This window comes from Populus euphratica, unplaced genomic scaffold, assembly GCF_000495115.2.
Source record: "Populus euphratica unplaced genomic scaffold, PopEup_1.0 scaffold1182.1, whole genome shotgun sequence".
NCBI lineage: Eukaryota > Viridiplantae > Streptophyta > Magnoliopsida > Malpighiales > Salicaceae > Populus > Populus euphratica.
This window is the reverse complement of record NW_011501037.1, coordinates 12254-25757: the sequence shown is the minus strand read 5'-3', so window position 1 is coordinate 25757 and position 13504 is coordinate 12254. Positions and strand designations below refer to the sequence as shown.

General features: G+C 36.0%; 1 protein-coding gene across 3 annotated transcripts; it reads right to left on the bottom strand.

Moving 5' to 3' along the window:
* Positions 1-884: 884 nt before the first annotated feature.
* LOC105117114 (probable serine/threonine protein kinase IREH1) lies at positions 885-13195 on the bottom strand. 3 transcript variants are annotated; one of them, XM_011014663.1, is made up of 18 exons: positions 12259-13194; positions 9986-10050; positions 9697-9876; positions 8214-9605; positions 7231-7403; positions 6822-7068; positions 6021-6113; positions 5799-5939; positions 5625-5717; positions 5250-5454; positions 4977-5062; positions 3037-3125; positions 2673-2724; positions 2514-2570; positions 2245-2418; positions 2068-2145; positions 1273-1475; positions 885-1188 (listed from the first exon to the last, which is right to left on the bottom strand). In XM_011014663.1, the coding sequence occupies exons 1-17, from the start codon at positions 13001-13003 to the stop codon at positions 1395-1397; spliced, it is 3951 nt and encodes a 1316-aa protein (XP_011012965.1). In that variant the 5' UTR covers positions 13004-13194; the 3' UTR covers positions 885-1188; positions 1273-1394. The 3 variants fall into 3 exon arrangements, with proteins under 3 accessions (XP_011012965.1, XP_011012964.1, XP_011012966.1); XM_011014662.1 differs by having other exon boundaries at positions 1285-1475; XM_011014664.1 differs by lacking the exons at positions 885-1188; positions 1273-1475; positions 2068-2145; positions 3037-3125 and having other exon boundaries at positions 12259-13195.
* Between the last annotated feature and the right edge of the window lie 309 nt (positions 13196-13504).

The window sequence follows — 13504 nt, the reverse complement described above, 5'->3', positions numbered from 1 at the left end:
GGGTAACAGAAAATTATTAGATAATAAAACTAAATCACTTGTACAATTAAGCAGTAATTACATACAAGTTTTTTTTGTCACATACAAGTTGTCTCGATAACCTCGTAACAAACACCGAATAAATTGTAAAAATCAATTTAAAGCCTACCAAATTTCAAGTATAAACTTAGGGGAAAAAAACTAAGAAAAAAAGCCAAAAAAAAATCAAAGTGACGGGGAGGTCCTTCACTGTTCATATGAGTAGTGAAAGCCCCAATACCAAATATTTTAGTGTTTTTAGGTAATAGCCTAGCCAGTACAAGATGAACACCATCTTGCAGCATGTAGAATACTGGCTGCACAGAACCTCGAATATTTTATTTTTCTTCCTTCATTAATTCAAGTAAATGGTCGGGAATCAAACACAAGTTTTCCAAAAATAACGACCACAATTTGCCCGCCGTGCATCGAAGATGCAGTAACAGGTCAGGCAAAGAGTAGCAAGAGTTTTCATTATAAATGGATTTGAGAAAACCAAGGGCAAATCAAGGGAAAAGGTGAGGGGAGAAAAGGGGAGCAAAGCAGCAGATACGAGAACAGGTAGCACAACCAAGAAGAATCTGACTACTAACAGTAGTAAATACTAACATAACTAAGTGTATATTTGATATTATGATTGTTTTTGCAATTGTAATTTAAAATAAATAAATTTAAGAAACACTTTTAGTAGCAGTTTTTAAGAAAACTGCTGTGAAATTAAGCAAAAGGCAGAGAAACATAGGTTATTTTAGCTTCTACAAAACTAATGTTAAAACACAATTATTTATGAAATTCAGTATAAAAAACATAAACTATTTGGCTAACCAAACAAATTTTCCGTTGTGATTAGACAAAAAAACAGCAACTGGTCTCTAAACTTCTTACGGTCATGGATTAGAATAGCAAAGAATCTTGCAAGTTTGATGAATCATATTACACTGAACTTCAAATATAGGGATGTGTTCTTTCATTGATAGGAGGCGAAAATCACAAAAAAGTACACCACACATCAAGGTGCGAAGACCAACACCGGGGCATTTAAATAATGGAAAACAATATTCCTCAGCTCAACTAAACAAATAAAATTGAACCCCAACAGTGTGGATCCATTACCTATAATGAACAAAGAGCACATCCCAAAGCAGTTTCAGTCCTCAACTTTTCTTCTGTCTGCAAGTATCAAAAATGAATTAAATTACCATCTGGAGATCATAAAAGAAATGAAAAGATGTAATGAGGAGAGAAAACACTAACTAGAGCAATTACATGTACAGAGTATATAAACAACACTGGCAAATCAGATGCCCCATAAACGTTCAAAATGATTTCAATGCCAAGGAACACAATTCTTCTGGCTTCTGACCGAGGAGAAATGGTCATAAATTAGTTGTTGGTGGATCATCCTTCCAACCCTTAGAGAGAAGATCATAGTTGATTGATGCAAGCTGGGAGAGATTCTAAAACCACAGGATAAAAAAAAATGAAGGTAAGAATGCAGTCATGGACACAACAGAATGGTGAAGGAATAAAAAGACAGCATAAATTATCCCATAAGAATTAGAGCAATAAATACTGGGGGAAAATATTTTGACGACACACCACTGTACATTTAAGCTATAAGCTAAAGTACACCAGGTATCGTATTAAATAAGTTCTGAATTAACTCAGAACAAACGATCCATGAGCAATAAATTGTTTATAAGAGTGGAATCAGAAATTTTCTTACCTTTTCTTTCCTTTCTTTCCAAACTAAAAAGAAAATCAAGAAAATATTGTTCTTAAACTTTTTATTTGTTCCAGATGATCAAGGAAATATTTTTCTCAATGAATTCTAACAGAATATTTTAAGGTTCTAATATTTTTTTGTCCTAGCAGACATGAAAATTGTGTTTGGGCTAATAAACATCATTTCTTGATGAGTGTATAGTTCCTACCCCAATCTAACTTTAGGAACCAAAAATTGAAAGACCAACTTTACTTGCCAAAAACATGTCAAACATTCAGATTAGGGAAGGAGTTGTTAATCCAGCTTTAGGGGAATGGTAGTACCTTGAATGAAAAATTACTGAAGGAGTAATTGATACATGAACCAGACTCAAATTCAGCAAGACCTTGACATTCATCTCCCTGTTTATCATTATGGCCCAAGAGTGAGTCACTTTTGCAAAATATGCAGGGGGGGCATAAAAATTTCCCAAGATTGAGAAAAACTTTAGGACATAATACCACTTCATCATGGCGATTGCTTAAGCAGCTACTGCTGCCACTCAAGCTATCTGCATCACTCGAATCCTCAAAGTCACTGGCTGGGTATATTGCATCATCTGAAGTATTCCAAGAGTATCGACTAGTGAAGTAGCTTGTATCAAGTGCACTCTCTGAACTGGGCACAAATGCAGCCTGAAAGATAGCAGATGCAAAAATGATAGTCAATCTACAACCCATTTTGTAAGATTGCATAAAGTCATGCTTATACTCAAGGAAGACAATCACACCTTTTGCCTGGCAAGCGTGTCCCAGTTGATATCTTTAAAGAATACATGCTGCTTTACCTGGATTAAAAGTTCTGCTTTTAGTAGGTTAAAGGTACAATGAAATACATGCATGAACATGGACAGGCTGGAAAATAAACTAGAAATAAAAATTAAGTTCACCTCTGATGCTCCTCCAGCTCCAAGTCTCTGGTAAGGATCTTCAGTTAATAATCTGGAGATGAATTGCATTAGTTCAGACTCAAAAACTTCAATCAATTCACAATCCAAAACTCTAACTCAGGAAATCTAATTTACAGTATATCTTGCAAATTAAGATCCACTAAATATAAAAAAGATAATAAAGTCTCTAAATTCAGGTCTCATAAAATAACAAAGAGATCACAGGCATTGTATTTTACAGCAAATCGGTTGAAATGGAACCATCCTCATCATAAATGATGACAAAATCAATCAGATTAAATATACATTTCAATAACAACATTAATAGACTAACCATTTATAAGAACTAGGCAAACTCTCTTACCTATCAATTAGATCCTGTGCTTCAGGACTCATTTCCTCAGGCACCCGTGGCCAAGGTATCTTACAGTTGAGAATATTATCAAATATCGTCTAGAAGCAAAAAGGGAAATAAGAATGGAGCAATGGAAACAAAATTGAAAATTAACATGCCAATAAATAAAAAGAAAAAAAAATCCAAAGCTATTTCAAGCAATCACTAAGAAATAGATAACTTTCCAGACTAGCATTCCAAAGCCCACAAGCTTTGTTACAAGATGGTTTGAATGGCTTAATTTTACTTGATTAAGAAAAACAGTAAAGGTTATCGTAGTACACCAAACGATCCAAAACACCATGCATCTGAGCGCCTACTATCTATCATATTTGACATTAATGATTGTATGACTCGGTGTTTGAAACAATTTTGCAACCAACCCTGACTAATTTCCACCATGTAAATAGAAGCCAATGCCCTATAGGGACGGTCAGGTAGCAACAGAATAGCCTGACATAAAAACATGGAGCTATTTAAAAGTATGGAAAACTACATGACTATTCATGCACTATCACCTCAGACCACTCATACACATCCACAACATGTCGCAAACTCACATCTCAGGCCACCCAAGACATTTTGCTGAGCATCACCAACCATTGTAAAGTTGGGTAACTTCATTTTTACCCCCATAGATTCATCGATGTTCCACTTCTACCCCTAAAATTTTTAGTTTCACAAAATTACCCTTCTAGATACCAATAAGTTCCATGTTACAATTTAACATTACATGGCCTCCTCTTTCAATTTGGTCTTTTGATGGTTTTCTTTTCTTTTTTTTCACTTAACCATGGGGGACTATTGTTCTTCTTTGAGAAGGTTTGGCTTCAGCTTATTTTAGTTTGAGGTTTAAGTATTTTGTGAGATGCTATAACATGAATGGGGATTTAGAGAAAAATAAGGAAAAAAGCAAAGGTAAGAAAACAGTGAACTTCTCATTAGTAATTTATAACAAGGGCAAATTGAAACTCTTAAAAACTGAAGGGGTAAAAATGAAAATTTTAAAAATTGGGGCTAGAAATGAATATATATGTGCAAAAATTAGTTTACCTTTAAAGTTTTTACATTACAGACTATGGAGCTGTTGCAAATGCAGCACCATCACATAGTGTTAAAAAATTGGACCTAAAATTGATCGCATCTCAAAATCACAAAGGGCATGTTGTCTGGAAATTCTAAGAAAATATTGCATTCTGCCTATTGAAAGATCATATAAGATGTGCATATATAAACCTCTTAAGAACAACTAATTCTAATTTTAGACTTGGAATTCTCAATGAGTATACACTAATATTGTTAATATTAAACAAAAAAACTTAAATCTTCCTATGCAGAAGGTATTTTGTACTTCCCAATTTCAACAATATACACCTATTATGTAGAAAATTATAAAAATTAATGTTTCTCCTGATACATATTCAACCGAAATTACACTTGCATTGCTCCTAGGCTGTTTCACTGCAAGAAAAAATTAATTAAGAAATGCAGCTTATCAACTGGCTAAGAAAATAGGGTCAAATGCAACTCTCGTTGCTTCAGAGGTGGTTGAGAGAGGAAAGTTCCCATCGCAAAAAACTTACATGTTTAGTAGTATGACAATTATAATATCATCCTGCACTTTCCAGAACCATTTCATAAGAGAGGAATACTTCTCATGACCCAAACTAAGCATCTCAAAGTTATCCTTAGTTATTATTGGAGAATACTCTTAGTTTCATAAATCCTAAGCATGAAAAGGACTACTCATTGTTTAGAGAATACAACAGAAATATTTTTCAGAAAAAATAAATAAATAAAAGTTCATAAAAGAAGATAGCAAGAGAAAGAATTTATCAGGAGGTAAGTTGAAGAGAGAACATAGCAACAAAATTCATAACAATACTGTAGACAGAAAGCAAGGAATTAACCTGGGGATGCTCTGCATTGAAGGGTGGAATACCAACAATCAATTCAAATAAAATCACACCCACAGACCACCAATCAGCAGTTGTTCCTGCAGAAAATTATACAGAGAGTTTATTGTTTCAGGCATTTAAATGCAATTAAGTAATAAGGTTAGCATTACATAAGCTGCTTTAAGGAACGCCAAACATACACTTTTAGTAAACCTAATGTTGCATCACTATACATATAAAATAAAGGCAATTGTAGCACCCTGAGCTAAAACAAGGTATACAAACCATGTCCTGTTCCCAGAAGTATCTCTGGTGCCAGATAATCAGGTGTGCCCACGGCAGAACGTTTTTTCCTCCTTTCTTGCTGATGCTCGGAAGTATATAGTTGAGGTTCATCATCCACAAGCATGGACGTCCCGCTAGCTGCTGGACCAGATAACTCATCGGTGCTATTGTTCAGACCAACCTTGGAAAGACCAAAGTCTGTCAGCTGTTAAAAAGAATGTACACCTTAGTTGGACAAGGGCATCTTGAAATTAAAAAAAAATAATACTGGAACAAGGTCGCAGGATAAACAAAATAATGGCAATCAAAGAGTGTAGGTGTTGATAAGAAATAGCAGGACAAGTACAAAAAGATAAAATAAAATACAGGAGTTACCTTGATATGTCCATCATGTGCAATCAACAAATTATCAGGCTTCAAATCACGATGAACTACACGCAGTGAGTGCAAATATTCCAAAGCAAGCACCTTAAAAGCAATAATAATTAGATTTTGAAACTGCTCTATATGCAGTATAAGTATTTATGAGGGAAAAACACTAAAACTTACAACTTCTGCAATGTATACACGAGCAACATCTTCATCTAAGCAGCCCAAATTTCTCAATAATGAATACAGATCGCCACCATTCAAATACTCCATCACAAGATACAAATTCTCACGACAAGTAAATGAATAGAAGAAGCGAACCTGACCAATTACACATATGTTAGAATAGAAAATGAATTTATGATGACCTGCCAAAATGATATGCAAGCTAGACATGCTCACCACAAAGGGATTGCGGACTGAAATTAAAATATCTCGTTCAGCTAGTATACTTTCAACTGCATTCTTGCGGATCATATCAGCCTTTTTAAGAACCTGTTGTAAATGCCAAGTATCCAATCAATTCAGACTCAACTTCCTCTTACTTCCCACTGACAAAAGACGCACATGGGACACTCAACAACAAGAACCATTAAATTACAGCCTAATATCAGCAACAAACACCAGGTCCACACACACACACACCCACATAAACATATTATCTAAAATTCCATCTATTCAGAAAAAATCATAAATTAAGAAACAGGAGTTATATTATTGACAAAAGGGAGACTTGCCATTCCAACTCTTAAAACAATTATCATCATGAATGCCGGCCCTCAAATTCAAACATATAGTTTCCTTAAGATTCCCAGTAAAAAGTGTTCAGACTTCTGAAGGAATTCAATGCATCTTCTGTCTTGTCTTACCCTTTATGTGAACCTGAGGAACTACCATAAGAAATCACAGTTTCTTATCTGACAAAATCCCAATGGGCCTAACTACAGTACCATGACCTCACCCCATTCCATCTTGATCAAAAAATTCTACTTCTAGGGGGCTATTCACGACCTCTTCCTGCATGAGGCACCTAACTTCAAGGCCTCATAAGCCCCGAAATTATAGTGGATTAGACACAAATTTACATAAATATTGTCTGAACAAAGGAAATTTAAGGAGAAAAAAAAATGCAATCATTAAAATAAAATGAAGCAAAAGTCAAACTACAAAAGAAATTACAACCACAACATCAAATATTGGTACCTTTATGGCAAAAAGGTCTCCTGTTGCTCTCTTTTTAGCTAAAAACACCCTTCCAAATGCCCCACGACTTATTGGTTTTATTATCTCGAAGTCATCTATGGAGGTACGATCCTTAGAAGAATGTATTGGACTTGTTCTCAAGCTTCGAACAACATCATCTTCCAAAGGTGTATCTTCATGAATTACAGTACTTGTTATATCAACCTTCTCATCTTCCACTAGCTCGCAAAGCTGCAAATACTTCTCCCTGCACAACAAGAAAGAAGAACAAAGTGGCAATCAATTAGCTTTCCATAAGAATTCAAAATTATGAAACTTCTCTAGAAGAAGTGCACACCAAATTTAACTGAAAGCTAAATTCTTTGCATATATAATGAAAACTCCAAAACTTTTCATGCATGATACCCACCGAATAAGCTTCTCAATTCTTGTTCCAAAAGTCTCCACAGTAAGCGCATCAAACTTTCTCCGCTCAATGACAACCCTCAAGTCTCCAAGACAAGTTAGCAAATAGGGAGAGGAGCGATCATCCTCTAGAGGTGTAGTTGCTACACATCTTGCAATATCAGCAAGTTCATTCAGCTGCATCAATACATAGACACCTTCAAAAATAAAACTTAAACAAAAAGTAATCAATTCCAATCAGCAAGAACTGCATTAAGGCCACACCAACTTTCAAGCACTTAATGTTCTTCCAGCTGCCTTGAGAACATTGTTTATTACATTTTCTCTTTCTTGTCCCCTCTGAAAGCATGTGCAATTACAAAGAATTTCACATTACATTTTTGGAATATGGTCAATATTTAAGATAAAATTCAATTTAAAAATAAGGACAAGTGTTATCGTGCTGATGAGAGACACCCTGTCTATAGTGCAACATTATTTAGTTCTGTAACATCCTAATGCACAATAGCTAACCCCTTTTTAGGGATGGCAAAATTACCAGCCCTAATGGATACCCAACAAAACCTGACCCGATGGGAGCAGGTATGACGGCTTTTCCCCTGATATGCAAATGGCAATGGGGGTGGGGTACATGCCCCCACTCCATGGAGAACCCAAACCCGATCATATAGATCCATATATATTGTTTTTGATCTTTTGTCTGTATATTTCTTGAATAACTCACCTTTTAAAATCAATTTATACTTCAACATTAATGAGAGTTACAATAAAATTCAATATTCATATGTAATTAATATCAATTTTTCATCAGATATTAACTGCCAAGTATTAATTGTACATACAAATATTATACTTTTTTTATTAATGGGGAATCCCCATACCTTATGAACACAATTAATATGGGAAGGGGCCAGAGAAGTATAACCTGCCCCATTTCATAGGGATTCATAACCCATTTATCTATAAGACAGAAAAATAGACAACTACCTGAGGAAGATCATCATGCTCAGAAAAAGCACTCTTCCCTGCTAAAAGCAAGTCTATATGACTGGTCTTTGGTGTCAATAATGGAGATCTAGGAGTCACGCTACCAGCTGATGATGTGGCCATTCCTTGATCAGACTTGGGACCAAATCGGGTTTTACATGACATGGAAGGCAACCCTTTCAGGTCATCCATAAAAACAGCATTATCAGCTTCAGGAAAGCAGTCAAGCATGTCCTCTGACCCTCTACAAGACCAATCACTCAGTTTTGGAGAGAGACCATCAAAATCTTCAGTCACACTAGAATTTGATACTTTAGCAACATCTGGGCTTCCCCCTGCATGATGAATATCCTTCTGGACTATCATCTTCTCAAGTGTTTCGGAAATTCTGATCAAGCGCTCATTGACACTTAGACCCTTCTGATCACATCGATCTGCAATTGCACAAATTCTTAAATGATCTTCTACATGTAAAGTTGGAACTTCCTCCTCACAAATGCGACAAATTATTGAACTCTCATCAGCAATATTCTGCTGATCACCCCAGTTTCCCCAAGAAATTTTAGGTTGGTGCTTCGTAGAATTTTCATGCAAATCTTTCACCATTGGAAGGTCAGAAACCTTTGCAGCAGCCACATGCACGTCAGAGGCTCCTCTCCTGTCATTTGAAGTTTTCAAAGGTTCAATCTTAATGTCATTCTGCACCTCTACAGGAACAACTTCCTTTGCGCTTTTGCCAGGAGGAGATGGGAGTGGCTTCCAAGAAGACATCCGATCCCTGCCTGTGGGAGATTCATCACTCTTAAGAGCATTATCAGCAAGAGAGAGCAGTTTTCCTGGCAGTAAATCTTCTCTGCTCCAGTCACGTTGTTCTTGACTGTATGATTTTCTTACTAATGCAGCCTTATGCTCTTGACTATATGATTTCCTTCCTGAAGCTGCCTTCTTTGCAGCACTAGAAACTTTCCCATCCCTACCAACACTAGGAATTCGTTTATCTACAGGATGCAAGAGCCTAGATTGACGAAGCCCGAAAACATTTTCATTCTCATCCAGCACCCTTTCCTTGTGGAATTGCAATAATCTGGTACACCTTGTTAGGATGAAAAGCATTCGGGTATGAAGTTGCTTCAAAATACCCTGGGGAAGTTCTTGGCGTCTATCATCCAATTCTTGGACTATAACTTCACACTGAAGCCAAAACTCTCCAGGTGATGTCATAGCGCAACTCCGAGCCAAAACCAACAAGTCTTCAATAGTTTCCTGCCATTCAGGATGACTATCCGCATTTTTTTCAAGAATTCCAACCAGATCCGCTGCAAAGACAGCCAGGTCAGAATTCACTTCTTCCTTTGCTTTGTCAAATTTTGCACGTATCACAACCAAGATTTCCTATACCAAAACTAGAAGATTAATCAGGAGGCTAACTTCATAAAGCACATTGCATCATCTAGAAGAGATATAAAGCAATTGAATAAGTTACCTCCAAGTTATTTAGCCCTCGAGGCTTCCAAAATGGGAAAGGCCGTACACCTTTGGAATTTAATTCATGTGAGAAACTTTTTATATCAGCAGGAAACCTCTTTCTAGGGGCACTTGTCACACGGAGTATTGCTTGAAACCTGGGAGATTCAGATTCCTTTGGGTTGTCACAATCATAAGTCTAGAAAAACAAACATTTAAAACACCAATGTGAGGAAAACTAGCAGAAGAACAACAGACTAGGTAGGAGACGAGTGAGGGAATATCAATAAAAATATCTTGAATAGTACCTCAGGTGTGATAGCATCTGAACTTCGTATGCCTCCAGAGTGACCCCATGATGAATTCTGTTGACCTGCCATGGTAACAAAATATCAGAAATGTGTTTTTGCGAAGGAAGACATAAAGAACATTGCATGCAAGTTAAAACATTCCATGAGCAAAAACCATTTCTACATTGAAAAAGTTTAAACTAGTATGAATTTCAGACTTTGTCCCAGGGAAAAGGCCTTTTATCTATGCAAATGTAACAAAAAGAAAAGTGAAGATCATTGCAACTGCCTGCACTTTTTTTTTTTCAGCATACAATCACTTCCCAACTATGAAACCATAGCATCCTAGGCCCCCCAATATGTACAGCCATCCAACTTCTAAACAACTTCAACAGGAATTTAGGCACAATTGTACACTGACCAGATTGATGAAGTTTAACAGCAATTCTGCTACAATTGAATAGTTAAATAAAGAAGACCTCCCTTATTCTTTTTACACATAAAATAACAACATACAGTGTGACTTTCCTTCTCACCAAAAATTGTCATTACAAAACATGAATTAATTTGCTGTCCAAACATGTTCCTCGCATAATTATCCTTATTAAAAACAGCGTCCATCTGGTCCCCCATAAATGCATGTAACAAATTCAGTACCTCATGTCAAACAGACCCTGATGTTCTGACATGATGAAGAACCTGCTAGGATATATCTCTTTCAAACTAGTTTTTTATATAATTTAGTCATCTAAGGCATATTGCTTCATCTCCAATAACTACACAAATTTTCTTTACAGAAATTGGAAACTCTTTTGCAAAACCTGTCAACTAAATCACAATTCTGAAAGTTCCATCAAAATTGGACAGCTTTTCCAGAAAGTGTACACTTCTTTATATAAAATGTTGTGGATACAAATTCATATTAGACATTGTTTCTGTCAAAAAACCATCCCAGCCCAAAAGCTTAAATTGTTAGATGAGGTTCCAATATATAATTTATACTATTCCCACACCCCCTCAAGTAAAAGTCTGGGGTGATGAAATTCGAACTCATAATTGCTTAATCAACAAGATTCTAATACCATGTCAAATAATCATCTCAACCCAACCTAAAAGTTAAAGTCATTAGGTGAGGTTTCAAGATTGATCTATACTATTCTCTAATAGTTTGGATACCATATATCTGCAAAACAAACATGACTTAGTTAACTACGTCGCAGGGGCATATTGCATGAACATCTCAAAAGCAAATGCACAAATATGATCCCAATGCAATTTCCAGTCCAATTCTTTCCATCATTCTTATTAAATTGAATGTGAGGTAGGATCCAGGAATACATTAAGGAAAAAAAAATTGCAAACACTTTACCACACAAATATCACCGTTATTATTTCCTGCAATCTTGAAAATCCACACATCTTACCAGTACCTATAATAAAGCTCTTAGAGGAGCCATGCATGATTTAGAGGTTCATTGCTAAAGGTATCATCCTCCTTTCAGATTTAATTGTTTGGAAGTTTTAATTATCAGTTCATTGCAGACAATGGATTTGCAATCCAAGGATGAGATCTGAAACCTCTTAGTATTTAAGAACCTTAGCTACTGAAAAAGTGGACTTTTAGTCATCTATCTCCAATGGATGGAAAGCTGGTGCATTGGACAAATTTTGAAATCTGAATATGGTCCCAAAATTATGCGACATCAGCAAAATTTAAGATTTAAGTTGGAGGCACCCTTCAAGCTATGTTATTTTAGGCAAGATTTCCCAACCATGGAAGTTAGAAAACATCATCTTGTAGTTTTTTCAACAAAAGGATTGAGGGCCTTCTTCCAAGCCTTTGCATGATCTATACAGCAAAGAGTAAAGCTTTTGCATGAACAATATACTTCACCAATCTTGAGTGGATATGAATAGCTCCTCCAGACAATTCCTTATTAAAATGACCTACCTTTTAGGATTGAGGATGTAAGGAGCTAGACATTGCTAAAGATTGAGCAAATCCTATTTCAGTTGATTTTATGGAAGAACCAAGCCCTTACTTATTAAACACCTGAAAGGAGCCAGACATTGCTTAAGATTGAGCAAATCCTATTTCAGTTGATTTTATGGAAGAACCAAGCCCTTACTAAACACCTGAAAGGATGTCACACTTTAACAAATTTTCCCAATAGTCAACTACACTATGCAACAACAAATATGAGAGCAACACCAAATATTAAAACGAGTAAAAGCAAGCAACCACGACCTTCAAAACTATAACCAGTAAGAAAAAAAGGTAACTAACTTACCTGCTTCGTTTGATGACTCTCCACTTTGCAACCTTGTTCTTGCCTGCAAATTCAGACTAACTTCTCTAGACTGTCCTCCACTTCCAGTAGACATACTATCCGAATTATCACCTCCGTTACCATTCTCTTGAAACACCCTCAACTTACTCTGCTCCAATATTCCTTCCTTCTTCTTTCCTGACCCTAAAGAACTTGAATTCGAACTCGACCCTCCATCCCCACTACTAGCACTAGGCCTTGACAAATTACTAGACCCCAATACACCACTCCCTTTATCACCTTTAAAACTAAATAAACTCTCTTGTGGCAATGGCCCTGATCTTGTTTTGATCCTATTCAACCCCAAAGATGACGCTAAAATCGGCGAAACAGAATACTTTTCTGCTTCTTTCTCCTTATTGTCAACCAAGACACCACCTTTTTTGGATTTTAAATCCGACCCAGAATTTGAAATCCCGGGTTTGGTAGGAGTTTGAGGTTGGCACACAGTTTCTTTGCCTTTAAAAAATGAGTCTTTCTTTTTTGCCCCATCTTTAACTTGGGTTTGCTTGCAAGGAGAATTATTAGAAGAAGCAGTACTAGCTGGAGTAGTAGGTGTTGAATCTTTAGATTTGGCGGGTTTTTTCTTGTCGGACCGGATCGGTGAATTTGACCCGATTGATCTTGGACTGTTGTTGGATCCATCAGGACTTGAAGTCTCTGATTTCTTTGAAGATGAGAAAAATAGCTTGTTCTTGAACACCATTTTGTTTTAGGGTTTGTTGTCTTTTTCTCTTGTTTTGGTACAGCAGCGGACTGCTAAAGAGATAGCAGTGACGTTTGAAGGGGAAACGGGTGTTTTTTGAGTTTTTTAGAGAGAGAGAGAGACAGGGCAGTTGGTGGTGGTTTTTTTGTAAGGAGACTGATTGGATGGACAAGAGAAAGAGAAAGAGAGAGAGAAGGGTTGAATGTCTGAAGAGAATGAGAGCAGAATATAACTGACGTAGAAAGAGGGGACGGGAAAAAGAGAAAAAAAAAGAAGTGATTTTTGTGTTTTTTCATTTTTTGGTAAATGGGTAAAAAAAAATTTATTTTTAATCGTTTTTTTATATTATTATTTTTTTTTATTTTTAATCGTTTTTTTATATTATTTGGAGTTTGAATTTTAAAATGAATTCATCTGTTTAAATATTTAAGTACATGAAAATGTAAAATTTGAAGTCTCAAACATCTACGTGAAGTCAACTTAAAATGCTTTAGATATGAC

Excerpts from the sequence above, each read along its gene's own strand:
- LOC105117114 (XM_011014663.1), bottom strand. The coding sequence starts at position 13,003 with ATGGTGTTCAAGAACAAGCTATTTTTCTCATCTTCAAAGAAATCAGAG. Across the intron at positions 10,051-12,258 it reads AGAGTCATCAAACGAAGCAG|GTCAACAGAATTCATCATGG; the intron begins GTAAGTTAGTTA and ends TTACCATGGCAG. Across the intron at positions 5,455-5,624 it reads CACATGATGGACATATCAAG|CTGACAGACTTTGGTCTTTC; the intron begins GTAACTCCTGTA and ends TCTTTTTAACAG.